General features: G+C 46.4%; 1 protein-coding gene across 1 annotated transcript in view; it reads right to left on the bottom strand.

Annotated features, from left to right (window-relative positions):
* Positions 1 to 24,021, bottom strand: part of LOC104306901 (ovostatin) — a 54,457-nt gene that overhangs the window by 12,134 nt on the left and 18,302 nt on the right. The window contains exons 15-28 of the mRNA XM_054163955.1: positions 23,808 to 23,953; positions 23,233 to 23,382; positions 21,432 to 21,602; positions 20,486 to 20,618; positions 18,255 to 18,342; positions 15,568 to 15,796; positions 14,893 to 15,019; positions 13,291 to 13,412; positions 12,582 to 12,633; positions 12,226 to 12,309; positions 9,007 to 9,183; positions 7,972 to 8,053; positions 3,096 to 3,252; positions 1,329 to 1,403 (exon numbers count right to left, since the gene is read on the bottom strand). Of these exons, the coding sequence (XP_054019930.1) occupies positions 1,329 to 1,403; positions 3,096 to 3,252; positions 7,972 to 8,053; positions 9,007 to 9,183; positions 12,226 to 12,309; positions 12,582 to 12,633; positions 13,291 to 13,412; positions 14,893 to 15,019; positions 15,568 to 15,796; positions 18,255 to 18,342; positions 20,486 to 20,618; positions 21,432 to 21,602; positions 23,233 to 23,382; positions 23,808 to 23,953 (1,793 nt within the window). The remainder of the gene's footprint in view (positions 1 to 1,328; positions 1,404 to 3,095; positions 3,253 to 7,971; positions 8,054 to 9,006; positions 9,184 to 12,225; positions 12,310 to 12,581; positions 12,634 to 13,290; positions 13,413 to 14,892; positions 15,020 to 15,567; positions 15,797 to 18,254; positions 18,343 to 20,485; positions 20,619 to 21,431; positions 21,603 to 23,232; positions 23,383 to 23,807; positions 23,954 to 24,021) is intronic.

Here is a 24,021-nt window from a genome sequence, read left to right as displayed (position 1 = left end):
GCCAGCAGGAGCAGGGAAGTCATTCTGCCCCTGTACTCAGCACTGGTTAGGCCACACCTTGAGTCCTCTGTCCAGTTCTGGGCCCCTCAGTTTAAGAAGGACATTGAGACACTTGAACGTGTCCAGAGAAGGGCAATGAGGCTGGGGAGGGGTCTGGAGCACAGCCCTGTGAGGAGAGGCTGAGGGAGCTGGGGTTGCTTAGCCTGGAGAAGAGGAGGCTCAGGGGAGACCTTGGTGTCTACAGATACCTGAAAAGAGGTTTAGCCAGGTGGGGGTTGGTCTCTTTTCCCAGGCAACCAGCACCAGAACAAGAGGACACAGTCTCAAGCTGCATCAGGGGAAGTTTAGGCTGGAGATGAGGAGAAAGTTCTTCCCAGAAAAGAGATTGGCCATTGGAATTGCTGCCCAGGGAGGTGGTGGAGTCACTGTCCCTGGAGGTGTTCAAAAAAGATTGGATGTGGCACTTGAAGCCATGGTTTAGTTAGTCATGAGGTGTTGTAATAGGTTGGACTTGATGATCTCTGAGTTCTTTTCCACCCTTATTGATTCTATGATTCACTTCTAGCTGTTTGGGGGCTCCTTATGAAGGTGTTTGGGACTAAATTCATGTTGCTAAAGAACTATTTGATTCTGCACAATGTTTTTATCCTGCCATTCTCAGGTGTTTCAGTGATGCCCCATAAGGCAGTATCTGAGGGACCTGCACGCCCAGAACATGTTTGTCTGAATGGAAATGTGGGATAACATGACAAGGAACAACTCTTATCTCGTATCCAATTGACAAAGAAAAAGGCCAGCAAAACCCCAGAGTCTAAAGGATATGAAGGAAACATATTACAGAGAACAGAACTTGGCTCTCATTCCTCCATGCCTAGTATCCACCCAGCAGCTCATCCTTTCTTTCCATTCTTACCAATGATGTAGGGAAATGGAAATACAGCTTGGAGCTAAATGCACAGAGGAGAGTTTCTAGGACTGAAGATTTGGATAGCTTGGATGTTGGACTGGGCAAAGCAAAAAAATATTCCAAACTGGAGTCTGGATGGAGTGGGAAAGTTCAGCCTGGATTTTGCACCTGCTGCCATAGTTTAACACCACTGGATCCCTCAGGGATCTTTCAGAGGAATTTGTAGAAAGTGGACACATAACCAGTTTGTAAATTCTCATACATGAGGCAGCTGCAGGATCCTGGAAACAGCTGACCCTGCTGTCCTACTATCAGTATTTAACACATTGCTGAACAATATGGACGCGAGGACTACGACTTGTGTGCTGTTTGACAAATGGCTGAGCCAGGCCAATAGAACATAACAGCATCAAAGACCTACAGCAGCAGAGTGCCCAGCTTCCAGCAGTGCTGCCACGACGTAGGCTGTGAGTGCATATTCACCTTCTTCTTCATCCTGAAAAGAGGAATGAGCAAAGAACAGGTCAATAGATATGGCCTAGAAAGAAACAAAGTATGAATCAAGTCATAGTTTAGGTATCAGTTACATCTGAGATCAGAAGCCATTTCCATCTCCTTGTGTGCACAGGAAGAGGAAAGAGCAAGTTCACTTGGGATAAAGCCAACATTATTTCAGACATTTCCCTGTCTTTTGCATGTATGAGATAAAGTGTGGCTAAACACTTCATGCAGAGATGGGAAATAAAAGATGAGTCTTCTAATTCAGAAACTTCTCGCAGAATCACACAGATTGGTAAGGGTTGGAAAGGATCTCTGAAGATCATCTAGTCCAACCCTCCTGCTAATGCAGGTTCACCTAGAGCAGGTTTCACTGGAACACATCCAGGCAGGTTTTGAAAGTCTCCAGAGAGGAAGACCTCTCTGCACCACCTCTGATCTGGCACCCTCAAAATAAAGAAGCTTTTCCTTACGTTTAAGTGAAATCTCCTGTGCTCTAGTTTGTGCCCATTGCCCCTTGTCCTGTCACTGGGCACTACTGAAAAGAGCCCAGCACCATCAAGAGGGAGAGACCTCTACCCTTTAGGTATTGAGAAGCATTAATAAGATCCTCCCCCAGCCTCCTCCAGGATAAACACCCCAGGTCTTTAAGCCTCAGCTTGTATGGTAGATGTCCTAGCCCTCTCATCATCTTTGTGGACCTCTGTTGGACTCTCTCCAATATTTCCTTGTCTCTTGAATTGGGGAGCTTAGAACTGGACACAATAATCCTAGTGGGGCATCAGCAGAGCGGAGTAGGGGGCAGGGGAAAATCTCCCTTGACCTGCTGGCCATAATCTTCTTAATGCACCCTTCTACTTGCTTCTGCCTCATCATCAATAGCACACAAAAGAATCATGCCCTGATTGTATATGAGAACATGTCTTCTATGTGAGCCAGCAGTGTGCCCAGGTGGCCAAGAAGGCAAATGGCATCCTGGCCTGCATCAGGAACAGTGTGGCCAGCAGGAGCAGGGAAGCCATTCTGCCCTGTACTCAGAACTGGTTAGGCCACACCTTGAGTCCTGTGTCCAGTTCTGGACCCCTCTGTTTAGGAAAGATGTTGAGATGCTGGAAGGTGTCCAGAGAAGGGCAGCAAAGCTGGGGAGGGGTCTGGAGCACAGCCCTGTGAGGGGAGGCTGAGGGAGCTGGGGTTGCTTAGCCTGCAGAAGAGGAGGCTCAGGGGAGACCTTCTTGCTGTCACAACTCCCTGAAGGGAGGTTGTAGCCAGGTGGGGGTTGGTCTCTTCTCCCAGGCAACTAGCATCAGAAGAAGAGGACACAGTCTCAAGCTGTACCAGGGGAGATTTAGGCTGGATGTTCGGAAGAAGCCCTTCCCAGCAAGAGAGATTGGCCATTGGAATGTGCTGCCCAGGGAGGTGGTGGAGTCACCATCCCTGGAGGTGTTTAAGAAGAGACTGGATGAGGCACTTGGTGCCATGGTTTAGTTGATTAGATGGTGTTGGGTGATAGGTTGGACTGGATGATCTCAAAGGTCTTTTCCATCCTGGTTAATTCTAGTCTAGTCTAGTCTAGGAGAGAACAGGACCAGGAAGAGTAAGGATGTGGGAATAAGACAGTGTCTGGCAGAAATTACCAAAATAAATCCCAATGCCAGGACTGGAGGTTTGGGACTACACTTGGCTCACTTACCTTGAAAGCATTGTTGAAATGTGACCCAGCATTTTCAAAGCAGCCATCTGACTTCTGCTTGCTTGCCAGCCAAATCAAAGATTGAGACTGGACATCCTCATCGATGTAAATGTAGCGTCCAGCTAGGGCAAACGACTTGTACACAAAGGCTGTGAGCCTGGGGGGGAGCCAGAAATCAGGTAAGGTGTCAACAAGACCAAGAAGGATTACAAGCAATTGGATCTGGTTACAAAATGACACGAAAGGAACTCCATAATGCCAGAAGTAAATGAGTTGTATGTCAGTTTTAAATATATATAATTAGTATTAAATAGATATTAAAAATATATTTAAATATATATTTAGATATATATTTAAATACATATAACTTCCTTTAATATATCTAGATATATCTTTGTGTATTTACTATATATTTAACATAAATTGAGATAATAATTGAAATATATATTATTAATAGATATTAAATATATATTTAAACATATATAATTTATAATTATTTAATATATTTCAATGTATATTATATATAATGAATATTATATATATATTTATATATATAAATATCTTTATATAATGTATATTTTGTATATTACTATATTTTTATATTCAATATACATAGAACCTATAAATTTATATATTAAATAGATAACTTAAATATATACTATTATTAAATATAGATTACATTTATATTTTTATACATATATCTTTATTACATATATTTTAATATATTTATATATTAATATATTTAAAACATAATTTTTATAGTAAATAGATAACTTATATGTTATTTATATATATAAAATTTATATGTTAATATATAACTTTATTAAATATGTTAATATATATATTTATATATATAAAAATATATTTTTATATATATAAATCTTTATTAAATATATTAATATATATAAAAGAGACAATTTTTTATATTTAATATATAACTTAAATATGTGTTGTTATTTTTAACTATAAATTAAATATATATTTAAATATATACCACTTTATTTAATATATTTTATATATATAAATATATATATTTATATTTTATATATAGGATAGGATAGGATAGGATAGGATAGGATAGGATAGGATAGGATAGGATAGGATAGGATAGGATAAACCAGGTTGGAAGAGACCTTCAAGATCATCACATCCAACCTATCATCCATCAACGCCTATTCAACTAAACCATGCAACCAAGCACCCCATCAAGTCTCCTCCTGAACACCTCCAGTGATGGTGACTCCACCACCTCCCTGGGCAGCACATTTCAATGGGCAAACACTCTCTCTGTGTAGAACTTCCTCCTAACCTCCAGCCTAAACCTCCCCTGGCACAGTCTGAGACTGTGTCCTCTTGTTCTGGTACTGGTTGCCTGGGAGAAGAGACCAACCTCTGCCTCACTACAACCTCCCTTAAGGTAGCTGCAGAGAGCAATAAAGTCACCCCTGAGTCTCCTCTTCTCCAGGCTAAGCAACCCCGGCTCCCTCAGTCTCTCCTCACAGGGCTGTGTTCCAAACCCCTCACCAACTTTGTTGCCCTTCTCTGGACTCACTCCAGCAAGTCAACCTCCTTCCTAAACTGAGGGGCCCAGAACTGGACACAGGACTCAAGATGTGGCCTAACCAGTGCAGTGTACAGGGGCAGAATGACCTCCTTGTTCCTGCTGGCCACACTGTTCCTGCTGCAGGCCAGGATGCCATTGGCCTTCTTGGCTGCCTGGGCACACTGCAGGCTCGTGTTCAGCCTACCATCAACCAGCACCCCCAGGTCTGCCTGGATGCTCTCCAGCCACTCTGACCCCAGCCTGTAGCACTGCATGGGGTTGCTGTGGCCAATGTGCAGAACCTGGCACTTGGATGTGTTCAATCTCATGCCCTTGGACTCTGTCCATCTGTCCAGCCTGTCCAGGTCCCTCTGCAGAGCCTCTCTACCCTCCAGCAGATCAACTCCTGCCCCCAGCTTGGTGTCGTCAGCAAATTTATATATATTAAACATAAACATTTATATACTTAATATATAATTTAAATAGATTTTATTATTAAAATCCTGATTAGCTGAAGTTTCCTGATTTCTATGCTAAGAAACCATTCTTTCAGAGCAGGGGTAAAGCACAGACACAGCTTGATGATTGATGATCAGGGCTCAGTATTGGGGTCAGTTCTCTTTAGCACCTCTATCAATCATCTGGATGAGGGCATTGAGGCACCCTCAGGAAATTTGCAGGGAGGGATTGTTGGTTGGCTCAAAGGTAGGGAGGCTATACAAAGGCACCTGGACTGCTTGGGTCAATGGACTGACATTCAAAAGGGTCAAGAGGCAAGATCTGCACTGGGGTCACAACACCAGCATGCAATGCTCCAGGCTTGTGAAAGAGCAGGCAGAAATCTGGCCATCAGAAAAAGACCTGGGGGTGATGATTGACAGACAGCTAAACAGGAGCCAGAATATGCCCAGCTGGCCAAGAAGGCCAACAACATCCTGGTCTGTATCAGGAACAGTGTTACCAGCAAGACCAGGGAAGGGATTTTATCTCTGTACCTAGCACTGGTGAGGCCACCCCTTGACCACGGGCTTCATATTTGGGGCACTCACTACAAGACAGACACTGAGGTGCTGGAGTGGGCCCAGAGAAGGGCAGCAAAACTGCTGAAGGGTCTGGAGAACAAGCCTTGTGAGGAGAGCCTGGGGGAAGTGGGGTTGTTTAGTCTGGAGGAAAGAAAGATGAGGGGAGATCCTCTGGCTTTCTACAACTCCCTGAAAGGAGGTTGGAGTGAGGTGTTGGACTCTTTTCCACAGTGACAAGGGATAGGACAGGAAGAAACAGCCTTAAATTGAATCAGGGGAGGTTTAGAATGACTATTAGAAGAAACATCACTGAAAGGGTTCTCATGTTTAAAAGCTGCACCAATGTGGTGCTGAGGGACGTGGTTTAGCACCAGCCTTGGTGGAGTTAGATAATGGAGGGACTCAGTGATCTTAAAGGTCTTTTCCAATGAAAACAATACTATGATTCTATTCTATTCTATTCTATTCTATTCTATTCTATTCTATTCTATTCTATTCTATTCTATTCTATTCTATTCTATTCTATTCTGCAAAGTCTCCAGTCCAAGTGCCTGATTAAATTAAGGCCAGCTTCAAAGCTCTGCCAGGTTGCCCAGTCTCTTATCCAATTATGTTCTAAAAATCTCCAGGCATAGAGATATCCAGAGATATTCTCTCTGGGCATTTGTCTCAGTGCTGCAGACTTCCCCCAGGGAAGATGTTTTTTAACTTCTACCCAATTGGAGTTTCCCCTGTTGCAGTTTGAGTAGAGTCAAACTCTTGCCCTTACGTGGTGCACCCCTGGCAAGAGCCTGAATCTCTCTTTCCAACAGCCCTGAAAGAATTGTCCAGGTTCCCCGTTAGCTTCCTCTTCTACAGACTGAACAAACCTAGTTCCTTCAGCCTCCCCTGAAGTGTGATGTACTCCAGCCCCCAGTTATCTCATTCTTTTGTTGTTGCACTCTCTCCAGTCTATTAATCATAGAATCATAGAATCATAGAATCAGTCAGGGTTGGAAGGGACCACAAGGATCATCTAGTTCCAACCCCACTGCCATGGGCAGGGACACCCCACACTAGATCAGCCTGGCCAGAGCCTCAGCCAGCCTGGCCTTAAACACCTCCAGGGATGAGGCCTCAACCACCTCCCTGGACAACCCATTCCAGGGCTTCACCACTCTCATGGGGAAGAACTTCCTCCTCACCTCCAGCCTCAATCTCCCCACCTCCAGCTTCATTCCATTCCCCCTAGTCCTATCACTACCTGAGATCCTGAGCAGTCCTTCCCCAGCCTTCTTGTAGCCCCCTTCAGATACTGGAAGGCCACAATGAGGTCACCTGGGAGCCTTCTCTTCTCCAGACTGAACAGCCCCAACTCCTTCAGTCTGTCCTCACAGGAGAGGTGCTCCAGCCCTCTGCTCATCCTCGTGGCCCTGCTCTGGACACCTTCCAGCACCTCCAGATCCCTCTTGTCATAGGGGCTCCAGGACTGGAGGCAGTACTCCAGGTGGGGTCTCAGCAGAGCTGAGCAGAGGGGGAGAATCCCCTCCCTTGCCCTGCTGGCCACACTTCTCTTGCTGCAGCCCAGGAGCTGATTGGCTTTCTGGGCTGCAAGTGCACACTGAGAGCTCCTGGTGAGCTTCTCCTCCCCCAGCACCCCCAAGTCTCTCTCCTCAGGGCTGCTCTCCAGCCAGTCCCTGCCCAGCCTGCATTTGTGCCTGGGATTGCCTCTACCCAGCTGCAGGACCCTGCCCTTGGTCTTGTTGAACCTCATGAGGTTGGCTTGTGCCCACCTCTCCAGCCTGTCCAGGTCCCTCTGGATGGATCCCTTCCCTCCAGCTGTCTGCTGCCCCACACAGCTTGGTGTCATCAGCAACCCTGCTGAGGGTGCACTCAATGCCACTGTCCATGGCACCCACAAAGATTTTGAACAAGCCTGGTCCCAGGACTGATCCCTGAGGGACTCTGCTTGTCCCTGGCCTCCACTGGGCCATGGACCATTGACAGCCACTCTTTGGGTGCAGCCATCAAGGCAGTTCTGTATCCATCTAGTGGTCACCCATCAAACCCATGTGTCACCAGCATGGAGACCAGGATGTGGTGCGGGACAGTGTCGAAGGCTTTGCTCAGGCCCAGGTAAACGACATCAGCTGCTCACCCCTCAGCTTTTCCCTTGATCACAGAAGGCCACCAGGTTTTCCTCTGCTAGAGGATCCAAATTAACTGAGCTATATTCATTCAGTTTATCAAGATTAAGAATCACTTAATACTTGGACAGCTTTCCAAAGGCTGAAGATTCTGCACTAGGGAAATGCAAAGTGTCATCACTTACCACACACTCCCTTCCCTATCCCTTCTTCCAAAGGAACTGTAGGATCCATCTCGGTGTTTGTATGACAGCTGCTTTTGGTACCCTGAAAACATAGTAAAGAAGACACATTTTCTCATCACAGGAAAGGGCTAGCTTTATGTTTATTCAAGTGAAGCAGTAAGAATGTGGGTTTAATATTCAATAACTTGTGACTGGTGAATCACAGAACACAAACTGGTAAGGGTTGGAAAGGACCTCTGGAGATCATCAACACCCCTGATAAAGCAGGTTTGACAAGAGAAAGCTGCACAGGAACCCAACCAGGCAGGTTCTGAGTGACTCCACAGAAGGAGACTCCAGAGTGCCTCTGAACAGCCTGGCCCAGTGCTCTGGCAACCTCAAAGCAAAGTAGTTTTTTCCTTCAGTTCAAGTGGAACTTCCTATATTCTAGTCTGTGCCTGTTGCCCTTTGTCCTATCACTGGGCAACAATGAAAAGAGCTCAGCCCCATCCTCTTGATCTCTGCTGTTTAGATGTTGATAAGCATTGATAAGATCACCTGTCAATCTACTCATCCCCTGGCTAAAGATCCCCAGGTATCTCAGCCTTTCCTTATTAAGAGAGAGGTTCCAGTCCCCCCATCAACTTTGTGGCCCTCCATTGGACTCTCTCTAGTATTTTCCTGTCACTCTTGAACTGGGGAGCTCAGAACTGGACACAATACTCCAGATGAGGCCTCAGCAGGGCAGAGTAGAGAAGAAGAATCTCCAATGACCTGCTGGCCACACTCTTCCTAATGTGCCCCAGAATACCGTTGGCCTTCATGGCCATGAGGGCACATAGACAACTCATGCCCAACTTGTTGTCCACCAGCCACTCCAAATTCTAGCTGCTCTTGCTCCTGGAAGTATGATTGCACTTCTTGATGTACTGTAGTTGCATGCTCCTGTGCAATAAATGTGGTGCTAGAAATCAGAGGTCAACATTCACCATATAAAGGTTAGGACTTCAGTCCACACAATCTCAGTATTAGATGGAAGAATCTCAAACTTCTCACCTGTAGATAAATACCCAACACCCTTGACTCTAATCTCTTCAGTCAGAAGCCCAGTCTTATTCAGATAATCCAGGGCATAGATGTTGGGTGTAAACAATGCCATGTTCTGTTCTCCGCAGCCATAAGGCATATGGAGGAGGTTCTCCATGTTCCTCAGGGCTGTACCCAAAATGTCTCCTGAAGAATGAAAGACAGAAGAAGTCAGTTCCCTTAAAATATTCTTTTGTTACACAGCATTATACATTGCTTTGTATTATCTTATGATGAAGCTAAGGATAATGATCATTACAGTGCAATCAGAGAATCATAGAATCAATAGAGTTGGAAAAGACCTCAGAGATCATCAAGTCCAACCTGTCACCCAACACCTCAGGACTAACTAAACCATGGCTTCAAGTGCCACGTCCAATCCCCTCTTGAATACCTCCAGTGATGGTGACTCCACCACCTCCCTGGGCAGCACATTCCAATGGCCAATCTCTCTTGCTGTGAAGAACTTTCTCCTCACCTCCAGCTTAAACCTCCCCTGGTGCAGCTTGAGACTGTGTCCTCTTGTTCTGGTGCTGGTTGCCTGGGAGAAGAGACCAACCCCCACCTGGCTACAACCTGCCTTCAGGTAGCTGTAGAGAGCACAGTAACTAAAGGCACAGCCTAGAAAAAAGGCTGAAATGTCCCAAATGTTTGTTGTTGTTTTGTTTTATTTTGATGCTGGACACCTGGGAGATGCTGAGAATCTGAGAAAAGTCTGAGCATAATTATTGTCTGGCACAGATTCTGGTTGGAAAAGACCTTTAAGATCATCGAGTCCAACCATTATCTAACTCTGCCAAGGCTGGTGCTAAACCATGTCCCTCAGCACCACATCCCCAGGGATGGGGATTCAGCTACCTCCATGGGCAGCCTGTTCCAGTCTGTGAGAACCCTTTCAGTGAAGAAGTTTCTTCTAAGATTCAAGCTAAGCCTTCCCTGGTGCAGCTTGAGGTCATTCCCTGTCACCCTATCGGTTATTCCTAAGGAGAAGAGACCAACTTGCACCTTCCTGCAACTTCCTCTCAGGGAGTTGTAGGGACCAAGAAGGTCTCCCTTCAGCCTCCTTTTCTCCAGACTAAACACCCCCAGCTCCCTCAGCCTCTCCTCACAAGACCTGTTCACCAGATCCTTCACCAGCTTTGCTGCCCTTGTCTGGATCCCCTCCAGCACCTCAATGTTTTTCCTGTAGTGACTGCCCCAAAACCACACTCAGTACTGAAGGTGCAGCCTCACCAGTGCTGAGTACAGGGGGAGAGTTCTGCACCAAACATGCATTCTGAGAAATGGCTATGAACCTTCTAGAAGGGTTGGATTTTCTGCCCTTTACAACCTACTTCCCCCTACTTGTGCTGTGAGAATGTTGTGTGGGGTATGACACTGATAAGCTACAGATGCTGGGTTATGCAGAATCAGCACATCTCACACTGACTCAAACATGCAAATCAACTGTGTTGAGAAATCAGTCTGAGTTCAGAACCTCCAACATTTCTCACCAAAGAGAACTGTCAGTCTTAATAATAGCATCAAGATCAGTAAATCTGAAAGGTTTATTCTAAGGGAACACACTCACTGGAAAATGCCTTTCGTTGTGTAAAAGTCAATTATATGAGATCCAAGAAGGCCAACTCCTGCACATGGGTCACAACAACCCCATGAACATTCCAGGCTTGGGTCAGAGGGGTTAGAAAGCTGCCTAGCAGAGAAAGACCTGGGGGTGTTGATCCACAGCCGGTTGAATATCAGCCAACTTGTGCCCAAGGTGTCCAAGAAGACCACCAGCATCCCAGCCTGTATCAGGAACAGTGTGGCCTGCAGGACTAGGAAAGTGATTATTCCCCTGGACCCAGCACTGGTGAGGCCACACCTTGCATCCTGGTTTCAAGAAGGGTATTGAGGTGCTGGAGCATGTCCACAGAACGGCAACAAAGCTGGTGAAGGGTCTAGAGAACAAGGCTTGAGAGGGGTAACTAAAGGAACTGGGATTATTTAGCCTGGAGAACAGAAGGATGAGGGGAGAGCATCTTGATCTCTACAACATCTTGAGTACTATGTCCAGTTCTGGGCCCCTCAGTTTAGGAAGGACATTGAGACACTTGAACGTGTCCAGAGAAGGGCAACGAGGCTGGGGAGAGGCCTTGAGCACAGCCCTGTGAGGAGAGGCTGAGGGAGCTGGGGTTGCTTAGCCTGGAGAAGAGGAGGCTCAGGGGAGACCTCATTGCTGTCTACAACTACCTGAAGGGAGGTGGAAGCCAGGTGGGGGTTGTTCTCTTCTCTCTAGCAACCAGCACCAGAACAAGAGGACACAGTCTCAAGCTGTGCCAGGGGAAGTTTAGGCTGGAGGTGAGGAGAAAGTTCTTCACTGAGAGAGTCATTTGTCATTAGAATGTGATGCCCAGGGAGGTGGTGGAGTCACCATCCCTGGAGGTGTTCAAGAGGGGATTGGATGTGGCACTTGGTGCCATGGTCTAGTCATGAGGTCTGTGGTGACAGGTTGGACTTGATGATCTTTGAGGTTTCTTCCAACCTTGGTGATACTGTGATACTGTTTCTAGAGCAGTGGGGATCAGTCTGTTCAACCAAGTAGCAAGAGGAAATGGCCTCCAGTTATGTCAAGGAAAGTTTAGATTGCATATTAGGGTTACAAGGCACTGAAACTGGCTGCCCAGGACAGCGGTGAAGTCCTTGTCCCTGGAGGTATTTAAGAGTTGTATAGACATAGTGTTTAGTGGTATGGTTTAGTCTAGGGCTTGACAGGGCCAAGCTAATAGTTGGACTTGATGATCTTTTCCAGTCTAGGCAATTCTGTGATTTGAAGTTATGCATTTAGCAAAGTGTTGAAGTTTGGTTTTTTTTCAATAAAGCAAACTCTTTCTGTTCAAAGAACTCTGTCCTGTACCACTCTTTTTGGCTGAATTCACAGTTTCACTACAGAGAACAAGACATGCTAATGGAGCATACCTGAAATGCAACATCAATTGAAATCATTTGACTATTTTCTCCTCCTGATATGAGAGAATTCTGTGTCCCTTTTGTCCTTCATTTTGCAAAGTAGGAAACGTTTCCTCTACAATCAAGATCCAGCATTTCCTCAGTTTTGCATTAGTTTTGCACATGTATTCCTGGTGGAACTTGGTGAGGCACAAGAGAACTGCCATTTACTTTTGGGTTTAGTCAAAGCACTACACTTACCAACGACAGAAAAGTAAGCTCTTGCTGATCCCTGCACTAGGTTTCTTGGTAGGCTGAGAGACACTGGTTCAGAAATTGTTGTACCTGATGAGAAAATGTAACAACAAGAACTGTTAAAGTAATCTTTCTCTTCTGGAATTCTTTGCCTTTTCACTGAAGTGACTGTTACAATTTGCAGCCTGGATAAAGAAAATGCTGCCCATTGACCCAAAAGTATCTATGAAAAGCCCAGCCCAGCCCGGCCCTGAGACCTCCTTTCCTCCTCTTGAAGGGTCTCTGGTTTTGTAGGACACAATCTACAAAACAGTGAAGCAGTTCCCCTGATTTCCTGTGTTGAAGGAATGAACTCATCTTACCTTTTGTGCAGATGAGGGAGCTCTGAGTCAATTCCTTTCTAATACCTTCAGGCTGTTCAATTGCAGGGAAATGGTCAGGAAGAGGAAGAAAAATGTAGAACATTACCATAAAGCCAGGACAATTTAATAGTATGAAACAATATGTGGATGTCTCCATCCCAACAGTGCACCCCTTGTACCCAGTCCTACCCTATCTCCACAAGAATCTCTCTCAGTTCCTGGCTTGCTCTCTTTTACCCAACTCCCTGTCCAGGGCAACCGCCTTGTTAGCAAGTAGTTGTGAAATGGAGATTTCCAGTCTCTGAGAGGGACCCTGTCCAGCTAATCCTGTGTGCCTGCTGCTTTATAATGCTCAAGATAAATCCTTTTCATTTTAAATCTGTCCTCCAGCCCCCTCCCCAGTATTACAGTCACAGGCTAAAGGCATTTATAGGTAAAGTATGGAATCTCCTCCCTTCTTGCTACATCTCTACTGACATCCATGGGGTGTCCAGGCTCATGGTCTCAGGAAGAAGACAGTGCAGGAGGACAGTGGATGCCATTGGTTGTTGTGATTTATGCTCACTTTCACATGGAGACTCTCAGTGTGCACAGCTCCATCTGTGTCAGCAGCCTTTCCTCCTCACACTAGCTAACTGCTTCTGACTCGCAGCTACGGGAACTGCAGTTTCCACAAAGCAGAAAGCAAACACAGATCTTTTAACCATACCTCAACAAGCAGGGTTTGAATCAGGGTGTCGCTATGAACTGCTGCCTCTTCTGAGGATGTGCCATTTCCAGTATCTCTGGTATTCAGTTTGGCTTCAGCAGTGATCGTGAATTTCACCTCACCTGGAAAGCCACCCAACAGCCCAAGTAAAGAGTCACTTTCAGTGCCAAGAGTTACCATTAGTTTTCACCAGGTCTCCTAGGCTAGAAATGTATCTTTTCTGAAGGCAGTTCAGTAGAACCAAATCTTCTGAAGACTCCGTATCTGTCCGCTAATGGAAAGGGTGGTTGCCTGGGACCTTGGCATGAGCAACAAGATAGGGGTGATCCTGACCAAAAAACTGACAGTACTCACTCCTAGCTTCCACTTCTTCTTAGCATTGTGCTGAGTTTTCTATGGCCTAGGGCAGCATTACAATAGTTACAGCTCTGCTGTCTCTTTGTTAATTGAGTGCTGGGTGAATGCTTTGCTAGGTAAAAAACGGCTGAATGGCCAGGCCCAGAGAGAGGTGGTGAATGGAGTTAAACCCAGCTGGCAGCTGCCCAAAGCATTGTTCCCCAGGGCTCAGAATCTGGGGCCACTTCCCTAACATCTTTATCAATGATCTAGACAATTTACAGAGGGGAAGGAGTGGGTAGGAAGGCTCTGCAGAGGAACCTGAATAGGCTGGGTTGATGGACCAAAGCCAACTGCATGAGATGCAACAAGACCAAGTGTTGGATCCTGCATACAATACTACAGCAAGTGTCTGGAAATCTGCAAAGCAGAGAAAGTCCTGGCAGTGTTGATTGACAGCTAGCTGAACATGAGCCAGCATGTGCCCAGGTTGCCAAGAAGCCAAGAGCCTCTTGGACCGTATCAGGAATAGTGTGACATGTTAGACCATGGAAGTGATGGTCCATCTGTACTCAGCACTGGTGAGGATACACCTTGAGTCTGGGCTTCCATTTTGGGCCACTCACTACAAGGACATGGAGGTGCTGGAGTGGGTTCAGAGAAGGGTCCAGAGAAGGGTAACAAAGCTGGTGCAGGGTCTGGAGAACAGGTCTTGTGAGGAGCAGTGGAGAGAACTGGGGTTGTATAGTATGGACAAGAGGAGGCTGAGGGGAGACCTTCTGACTCTCTACATCTCCCTGAAAAGGAAGTTATAGCCAGGTGGGTGTCAGTCTCTTCTCCACAGTAATGAGTGACAGGATGAAAGGAATTCAATCACCTCCCTGGGGAGCCTGTGCCAGTGTTTAAATGTGAATGAACACCACTGTAACATGTAGGAGGAGAAATGTCCTCTTGGCCTGTTGCTAATATTCTTCCTACTGAATAGAGTTGGTTACGTACAAAACTCTCAGCTAAGAGATCATAGGCATGTGAAATTCTGTCAGTACTTCATGCATAATGTGGCAAGTGAAGAGTTCCTCCTAAAATGGGCAGGAAATGGGCTACCAAAAATCAGAAGAGATAAAACACCAGAATGATTCACTGCTCATGTAGTGCATCCAAGGGAGATTTAGGAGAGGTTTAATACTACATTTGTGGAGCAAGCAATGGACCTGCCCAGAAATGCCTGAATAGGGATTGATCAAGATGATGAAAAGACACACCTACCAAGTTTGTGGGGGCTAACAGCCCAAATATAGGTTTTCCTTTCATTGGCACACAGTCTTGCCTTGTTGCCCTCTGGTGAAAGCATTTCTGCCTTGTAGTCATTTGATGTTGCCAGCACAGTAGTGATCTGAGGCAAAGAAAGGAGCAAGTTTACAAATTAAATAGTTTGCACCTAGAGTTAGGCTGCAGAACAAGGTAGACTTGCAAGAGAAGCCGTCTGTCATCTGATTGTATGGGCTGGTACCAGGACAGAAGGATGAGGCATTTCCTTGTGGAAGTGGTAAACCTGTCTCTTTTCTGCTCACTCTTAGTGGTTGTTTTTGACAGAAGTACACCCAGGTGTCTGTACTCCCTAGCCAAATCTTCTTATAAGTTACTGCCACACAGAACATACTTACTGTGCTTAGTGACTTGCAACAGCACAACACCCACACCCTCTGCTCAAGCTCCTCTTCAGGAGCAAAACCAACTAAATTTCATAGTGATAAAGTCCTTATCTTCCATGGACCAGCCCCTAGGATCATCAGACACATTTTCCTAAGGCTATGACACGGATGCATCAAGGGAGAAAGGGTGAGAAAGAAATGTGTTAGACTAATGTGTTAGTTAAACACACTTCTAGTGCACTGTGCAGGAGAGTGCTGAGATTTCAGTGAAAAAGGAAGTTGGTAATACCTGGATGCATTTGTTGAGGTAGTTGAAGACGTTGGCTATTAAATTGAACTTTTCCCCTCGGATGACAGAGTATGGCAAAGTGAGATCCACAAAGAATGGCTGGAACGCCGTCAGCGAAACCGGTGGGGAGATGCCAAAGCCAGCATCATCCTGCACACAGAAAGCACTGGCTTTCCACTCTGTGATGGTGTCAGGAATGGTGTAGGAGACATTTACCTCCCCCTTGGAACTGAGGAAAAGAAGGGAAAACAATGAGAAATTATTGTTGGCATTTTCAAGCCAGTTTATATAATAAGCTCTCAGCTTGAGTTAGTACTTCTGTGGGGGAGTCTCAGGCTATGCCTTTAAAATTTAGCTGCAGATTTCGAGCAGAAAAGTAGAAAAATACAAATAAATCGCTGTTGGGTGTAAAAAGGAAACCAAAAGATCATTCTAAACAAATTCATGGGATAAATGTCTGGGATAAGAGAAGCTGTACCATAACAATTCTTCACTTTTCACTTCCATTCCCATTCCTTTTCTCTTCTCTTCTGATCTTGGCAATTTTGTTTCACCTGGGAGATAATGCGCTGCTTCTGGCTGGCCTTGAGATAAGACTAACACTACTTTCTCCCAACTCCTTGCTTTCTCTTGGTACAGGGGGGTCTGGGAGGTTGGGGGGGAGGGCAGTGGAGCAGATTCCCTGCTCTTTTTGACATGGGGGGTTTCCAGGTTGTTTGCTAATTGTAAATATCTGTATAATATTGTGACTCCTGTATATTTTGTACATATCCATTGCATTCCATCGTGGAGTGTAGTTTGTGCTTGTAAATACAGTTTCATTTGCTTCTATTGTAGCCAGGAGAGGGTTGGTCTCTTCTCCCAGGCAACCAGCACCAGAACAAGAGGACACAGTCTCAAGCTGTGCCAGGGGAGGCTGGAGGTGAGGAGAAAGCTCTTCCCAGAAAGAGAGATTGGCCATTGGAATGTGCTGCTCAGGGAGGTGGTGGAGTCACCATCCCTGGAGGTGTTTAGGAAGAGACTGGATGGGGTGCTTGGTGCCATGGTTTAGTTGATTAGATGGTGTTGGGTGATAGGTTGGACTCGATGATCTCAAAGGTCTTTTCCAACTTGGTTCATTCAATTCAATTCAATGCAATGCAATGCAATGCAATGCAATGCAGTGCAATTCTATTCTATTCTATGCTATGCTATTCTATTCTATTCTATTCTAGTCTAGTCTAGTCTAGTCTAGTCTAACTGAGTTTGTCTGGCTTAAAAGTTAATGCTAGGGGGAAACTTCAACCCACCACATTCTGTTTTCATCTTACCTTCTGCAAGATACCTCTCCACAGTTTACAAAACATTAGAAAGCAGGAAGTAAAGAAGAAGGTGCTGAGGAACTTTATGCTCAAAAGCACTTGGCAGAATGCTCAGAATACCAATTCTTTAAATACCATAATGCCCAAACAGTACAGATTAGAACAAATACATTTGGATTAATGTTCTAGAACAGCCCCTGGCTGCATGGCTAAGGTGAATAGACATTCTCATTGCAGATGCTATGATAGCCTTGGAAGAAAAACTAAATAACCTGACTTTTCTGCTACAGAATTAAAAATTTGATGAAAAGTAAGAAATTTTGCTACTATTCTCTGTTAAACAAGTGTTTTTACTCAACTCAGTCCTGTTTTTTCTCCTCATCAGAAGGATGAGGCAAAGCACAGAAGAGATGTCATTCACAGTTCAAGGAGGTTTGGCACTGAGTACAAGGTTGGGGACTCAGTTGGGAAAAGAATAGAATAGAACAGGAAATAGAATAGAATAGAACAAACCAGGTTGGAAGAGACCTTCAAGATCATCATGTCCAACCTATCATCCAACACCACCTAATCAACTAAACCATGCAACCAAGCATCCTGTCAAGCCTCGCCCTGAACACCCCCAGCGACGGCGACCCCACCACCTCCTCAGGCAGCCCATTCCAGTGGGCAATCACTCTCTCTGTGTAAAACTTCCTCCTAACCTCCAGCCTAAACCTCCCCTGATGCAGCCTGAGACTGTGTCCTCTTGTTCTGGTACTGGCTGCCTGGGAGAAGAGACCAACCTCTGCCTCACTACAACCCCCCTTCAGGTAGTTGTAGAGAGCAATAAGGTCACCCCTGAGTCTCCTCTTCTCCAGGCTAAGCAACCCCAGCTCCCTCAGTCTCTCCTCATAGGGCTTGTGCTCCAAGCCCCTCACCAACCTTGTTGCCCTTCTCTGGACACGCTCCAGCAAGTCAACCTCCTTCCTAAACTGAGGAGCCCAGAACTGGACACAGGACTCGAGGTGCAGCCTAACCAGTGCAGTGTACAGGGGCAGAATGACCTCCCTGCTCCTGCTGGCCACACTGTTCCTGATGCAGGCCAGGATGCCATTGGCCTTCCTGGCTGCCTGGGCACATTGCAGGCTCATGTTCAGCCTACCATCAACCAGCACCCCCAGGTCCCTTTCCACCTGACTGCTCTCCAGCCACTCTGACCCCTACCTGTAGCTCTGCATGGGGTTGCTGTGGCCAATGTGCAGAACCCGGCACTTGGATGTGTTAAATCTCATGCCGTTGGACTCTGCCCATCTGTGGCTGCTTCTTCTCAGAATTAATTTCAGCAACATGTGTCAACCCAAAAAATCCACAAAAGAGGTGAGAAGTGAAGATAAAAGTACTCACTCTGCATGAACCAGGTCCCAAATCCAGGTCTCAGGGAAGTATCTCCGAACACTGCTAATGCCGCTCCCACCAACCATTTTTGCGCCACCTAGAAGATTGTGTATGGTTACAGTGTAATAAAAAAGAGGCCAGGCTTGGAGAACCTGAACTGCTGTCAGACATGTTCAAGCCCACATATGGAAAACCAAAATTCCACAGGAGCATTTTTCCATTCTTTTTTTCCCATTAAAAGAAGAAAGAAAATTCTAACATATAGGGTAGAGGAAAAACCAATGTCTTATCTATTCTCTTTTCACATGAGAACATACGAGAACATTTAGCTACTTCACAAGATATTTCACTCCATTTCATACTGAAAGGCATCTTCCCTGATCTCTACCACCGGCTCTCCTTGATTTGAAACTGGGCAACAGCATCCAGTGTTGTCACCAGAGCTTACATGACTTTTATCCTGCTCAGCAGTGTGACAGGAACAGGGTTGGTTTGTGTTTGATCAGAAGTATCCAGCTGGCTGATATGAGAAGGCTGAAGCTATGAAAAACAAGAGTCTGCAAGTTCTCTGTTTTACCAATTAAGTAGGGCTAGGAACATGTTGATAAGCTTGCCAATGGCAAGTGACCTCTAAACTGGGGTCAGAGTGGTTGGAGAGCAGCCAGGCAGAAAGGGACCTGGAGGTACTGGTTGACGGTAGGCTGAAGATGAGCCAGCAGTGTGCCCAGGAGGACAAGAAGGCCAATGGCATCCTGGCCTGCATCAGGAATAGTGTGGCCAGAAGGAGCAGGGAGGTCATTGTTCCCTGTACTCAGCACTGGTTAGGCCACACCTTGAGTCCTGTGTCCAGTTCTGGGCCCCTCAGTTCAAAAAGGACATTGAGACTCTTGAAAATGTCCAGAGAAGGGCAATGAGGCTGGGGAGGGGTCTGGAGCACAGCCCTGTGAGGAGAGGCTGAGGGAGCTGGGGTTGCTTAGCCTGGAGAAGAGGAGGCTCAGGGGAGACCTTATTGCTCTCTACAACTGCCAGAAGGGAGGTTGTAGCCAGGTGGGGGTTGGTCTCTTCTCCCAGGCAACCAGCACCAGAGCAAGAGGACACAGTCTCAAGCTGTGCCAGGGGAGGTTTAGGCTGGAGGTGAGGAGAAAATTCTTCCCAGAAAGTGTAATTTGTCATTGGAATGTGCTGCCCAGGGAGGTGGTGGAGTCATGGTCCCTGGAGGTGTTCAAGAAAGGATCTGATCTGTAAAGGCTTTGGACATCATGTGCTAAGCATGTTAAGTGCTGTGTGAATTCTCAAGTTTGGGAATTGCCATTATTTTTCTGCATTAATGTTCCCTTTTAAATACACAATTGAATTGTGATTTGATCAAAGGTTCTAACCTGAAAAACCCCAAAAAGCTAATGTACCTAAATGAGAGAGATTTGGGGCTTAGCTCTGGAGGACAACAGGTTGACCATGAGCCACCAATGTGCCTTTGTGGACAAGAAAGCCAGTGGTATCCTGGGATGCATTGAGAGGAGTGTGGCCAGAGGGATTAGGGAGGTTGTCCTCTCCCTCTACTCTGCCCTTTGAGGCATCATCTGGAGTACTGTGTCCAGTTCTGGGCTCCCCAGCTGAGCGGGACAGGGAACTGCCTGAGACAGTACAGCAAAGGTCTGCAATGATGCTGAGGGGAACAGAACATCTCTCTTGTGAAGAAGGGCTGAGGGACTAGGGGCTATTTAGCCTAGAGAAGAGAATGCTGAGGAGGAATCTTATCAGTGCTTATGAAGGGTGTGTGCTGGGGGGATGGGGCCAGTCAGTGGTGCCCAGTGACAGGACTAGAAAGCACAAACTTGAATATAGGAAGATCCATCTAAATATGAGGAAGAACTTCCTTACTTTGAGGGTGGCAGAGCACTTGGAACAGGCTGCCTGGAGATGAGGTGGAGTCCTCTTCTGTGCAGACTTTCAAAGCCCACCTGGACATTGCCTGGTGTAACCTGCTCTGGGTGAACCTGCTCTAGCAGCAGGGCTTGGATTAGATGACGTCCAGATAGATTGGATTAGATGACATCCAGAGGTGCTTTCCAGCCCCCATCATTCTATGATTCTGTGATTCTATGATTCTAAGGCAAACTTGGACATCTAGACCTATTTCCCCCCAAAATGCTCCCTGTGCTGGCTGTTATGTTATACAGGTAACAGTGCTGAAGACCAGGTAGACTGCAACTGAAGATACAGTATGAACCTTCTTTTACCTTCTCCAAGGGCATTCTCAAGGGCAAAACCATGGTGCAAATATCTGGGTTCATCTTCCATATCTGACTTGTTTTCATTGCACAGAACTGGCTTCCGTAGCACAGAGTTGGTGAAAACCTTCAGGCCCATATCCTAAATGTGAAAGAATCAATTAGTGCATTAGTGCATGACACTTCTCCCACCTGGGTTGCCACTCATCAACTCCCTCCTCCCTCCTCTCATTCCATCCTTTCAACCCTGAACTCAAAGCTCTTCCTCTCCAACCTCCCTCTCCTATGTCTTATGGAACAGTGACACCCAGTAGTATGTGAAGTCCAGTAAGAGGACACAGTCTCAAGCTGTGTCAGGGAAGGTTTAGGCTGGAGGTGAGGAGAAAGTTCTTCCCAGAAAGAGTAATTGGCCATTGGGATGTGCTGCCCACGGAGGTGTTGGAGTCACTGTCCCTGGAGGTGTTCAAGAGAGGATTAGACATGGCACTTGAAGCCATGGTTTAGTTAGTCATGAGGTGTTGGGTGACAGGTTGGACTCGATGATCTCTGAGGTCTTTTCCAACCTTATTGGTTCTATGATTCTACGATTCTAATAAAGAGGAATATGAATGAATGGTCTTAGGCCATGGGGCTGGGAATAGAGGCAAATGTATCAGGAACCAAGTAGTCTGCATCACAGGCTCAGATCTTCACTAAGAATGCCTGAGGTCATGAGTCATGCTTAGGAAATGTCTACTGAAGCATGAGCAGGATACAAGTGAATATATCTAGTAGTGATTTTCAGTCTTCCTGAGTAAGAGGTGATGGTAAGAAGGCAGAAACTGCATGATCAGAGTGTTCAGGCAGCTCCAGGCATCAGGTGCCTTTTCTTTGCAGTAATAACCACCCTGAGACAGTTGAACATGAGAATCATTCTGAAATACCTCCCACTTCCAGAACCACAGAGAGCACATACCCTGAAAATCCCGTAGACGTCGCCGTCACGACTGACATTCACAGGTTCATAATACAAGCCATCAGAAAAGATGGATTTGATTGGGGTGCACTCCTCTGGCTTGTCATCTGCAAGGTTGAGCCCCTTGTAGTAATAGCCATATAAATCGTTCACACCTAGCTGGTAGTATACCTGGGAGGTGAGAAATACTACAGTAAACAGAAAGAAGGTCCCAGGCAGGAGCAGAATCACTTCTTCAAAGCTTGTGTTGGGCCCTGAGCAATCCTGTAGGCTGTGAAGGGTTTGTCTAGTGATGCTACTTAGAGATAAGGAAGCAATTTGGCTAGTGAGACACAAGGACTGGGCTCTACCCTCCTCCTTCTGAACTGTTCTGGCTTTGTGGGATAAACTTGAGCAAAAAGCATGCGTTATGCAAAGAGGAAGTACCGAGCCCAGAGAGTGGTGGTGAATGGTGCCACATCCAGCTGGCAGCCTGGCACCAGTGGCGTCCCCCAGGGATCAGTACTGAGCCCCATCCTCTTTAACAACTTCATTGATGATCTGGATGAGGGGATTGGGTCAGTCATCAGCAAGTTTGCAGATGACACCAAGTTAGGAGCAGATGTTGGTCAGTTAGAGGGCAGAAAGGCTCTGCAGAGGGACCTTGACCGACTGGACAGATGGGCAGAGTCCAACAGGATGGCATTCAACAAGTCCAAGTGCCAGGTGCTGCACTTTGGCCACAGCAACCCCATGCAGACCTACAGGCTGGGGTCAGAGTGGCTGGAGAGCTGCCAAACAGAGAGGGACCTGAGGGTGCTGATCAACAGCCGCCTAAACATGAGCCAGCAGTGTGCCCAGGTGGCCAAGAGAGCCAATGGCATCCTGGCCTGCATTAGGAATAGTGTGGCCAGCAGGAGCAGGGAAGTCATTGTGCCCTGTACTCAGCACTGGTTAGGCCACACCTTGAGTCCTGTGTCCAGTTCTGGGCCTCTCAGTTTAAGAAGGACATTGAGACACTTGAAGGTGTCCAGAGAAGGGCAACAAGGCTGGGAAGAGGCCTTGAGCACAGCCCTGTGAGGAGAGGCTGAGGGAGCTGGGGTTGCTCCCCAGCTCCCCTCTTCTCCTCTGGAGAAGAGGAGGCTCAGGGGTGACCTCATTGCCCTCTACAACTACCTGAAAGGTGGTTGTAGCCAGGAAGGGGTTGGTCTCTTCTCCCAGGCAACCAGCACCAGAACAAGGGGACACAGTCTCAAGCTGTGCCAGGGGAGGTTTAGACTCGAGGTGAGGAGAAAGTTCTTCACAGAGAGAGTTGTTAGCCATTGGAATGTGCTGCCCAGGAAGGTGGTGGAGTCACCGTCCCTGGAAGTGTTCAAGAGGGGATTGGATGTGGCACTTGGTGCCATGGTCTAATCATGAGGTCTGTGGCGACACGTTGGACTCGATGATCCTCGAGGTCTCTTCCAACCTTATTGATACTGTGATACTGTGACAAGTTACTAGCTGAAATCTGCAGCTTTTGTTCTGGACTCAAGGCCTGTTTGAGTGCTAAAATGCAATTTTGACACAAACACTCCCCAGGAGGCGCCTATGCTGTCAAGGATTCACATCAGGCATTTTCTTGGAGTACATCTTATGCTGCTATGCCTTCCAAAAGCAAATACCACCCTATTGGTTTCTGTCTTTGAAGTGTACAACTACCATAGACCTTTCTTCAGTGACTAAGAGGGAAGAGTAAAAACCACAGCCACCAGCAGAAAGATCACACATCCTTCTTGATGCTCCTAGCTCAAAAGAACACAGGACCAGGGATGTGGCTTACGCTCTCAGCAGATAACTGTTGTGAAGGCTGAAGGAGGAAGACGCTCTGATCTACAGCTCGCAGGGCACAGTAGGAATTGGCAGCAGCTTCAAGGTGGAGACCAATTTTGGAACCTGGGAGACCCTGCTCCTCAGAGAATTCAAGATGGAGCTAGAAATCAAAAAAATCCAAGACACAGAAATTAGGAGAATCATCTTGGCACACGTATCTAAATCTCACTCTTCAGCAGCACCCGCTCTGCTCTTGTGGGGCAAAGCTCCTACAGCTAGATGGCCTTTCTGAATCCCTGCTCTGTAAACATTCACAGAGTCACACAAAATGTGGTGCTTCACATAATCAATAAAAACCTTTGTAACCCTGTAGTCACCTCCCTCTCCTCATACAATAAAGAAATCCAAGGCTGAGCACACATGTCAGTTCCAGGGATGGCCCCTCATGATTCCAGGCGTGTCTGAACTTTTTTCATTCCTACAGAGCATCCCAAGTACAGCATTCTTGTTGAAGCCATTCCTTAACTGCTCTCTCAGCACAAAGCCAGCTGATACTGCCCTTGCTAAGAACACAAAGCTTTTCACCTTGTTTTTGAAGCAGACTTCGCTGTGTATCCAAGAGCTGTCAGCCACTATCTCCCCATGAGGATGCACTGTGTAGAGCAACAGTCTGGCACTGGGGGCAAGCTTCTCAGTGACAGTCAGTGTGATTGCAAATGTACCTCTGGGAGCTGTGGAAGGAATGTGGAACAAAGGAAGAGGAACCAACAAAAGAGATCAGACAAACCTCAGCTCTGGT

This window comes from Dryobates pubescens, chromosome 8 (assembly GCF_014839835.1).
Source record: "Dryobates pubescens isolate bDryPub1 chromosome 8, bDryPub1.pri, whole genome shotgun sequence".
NCBI lineage: Eukaryota > Metazoa > Chordata > Aves > Piciformes > Picidae > Dryobates > Dryobates pubescens.
Note: the sequence above shows the minus strand (reverse complement) of the source record. Positions and strands in the feature narration are given on the sequence as shown.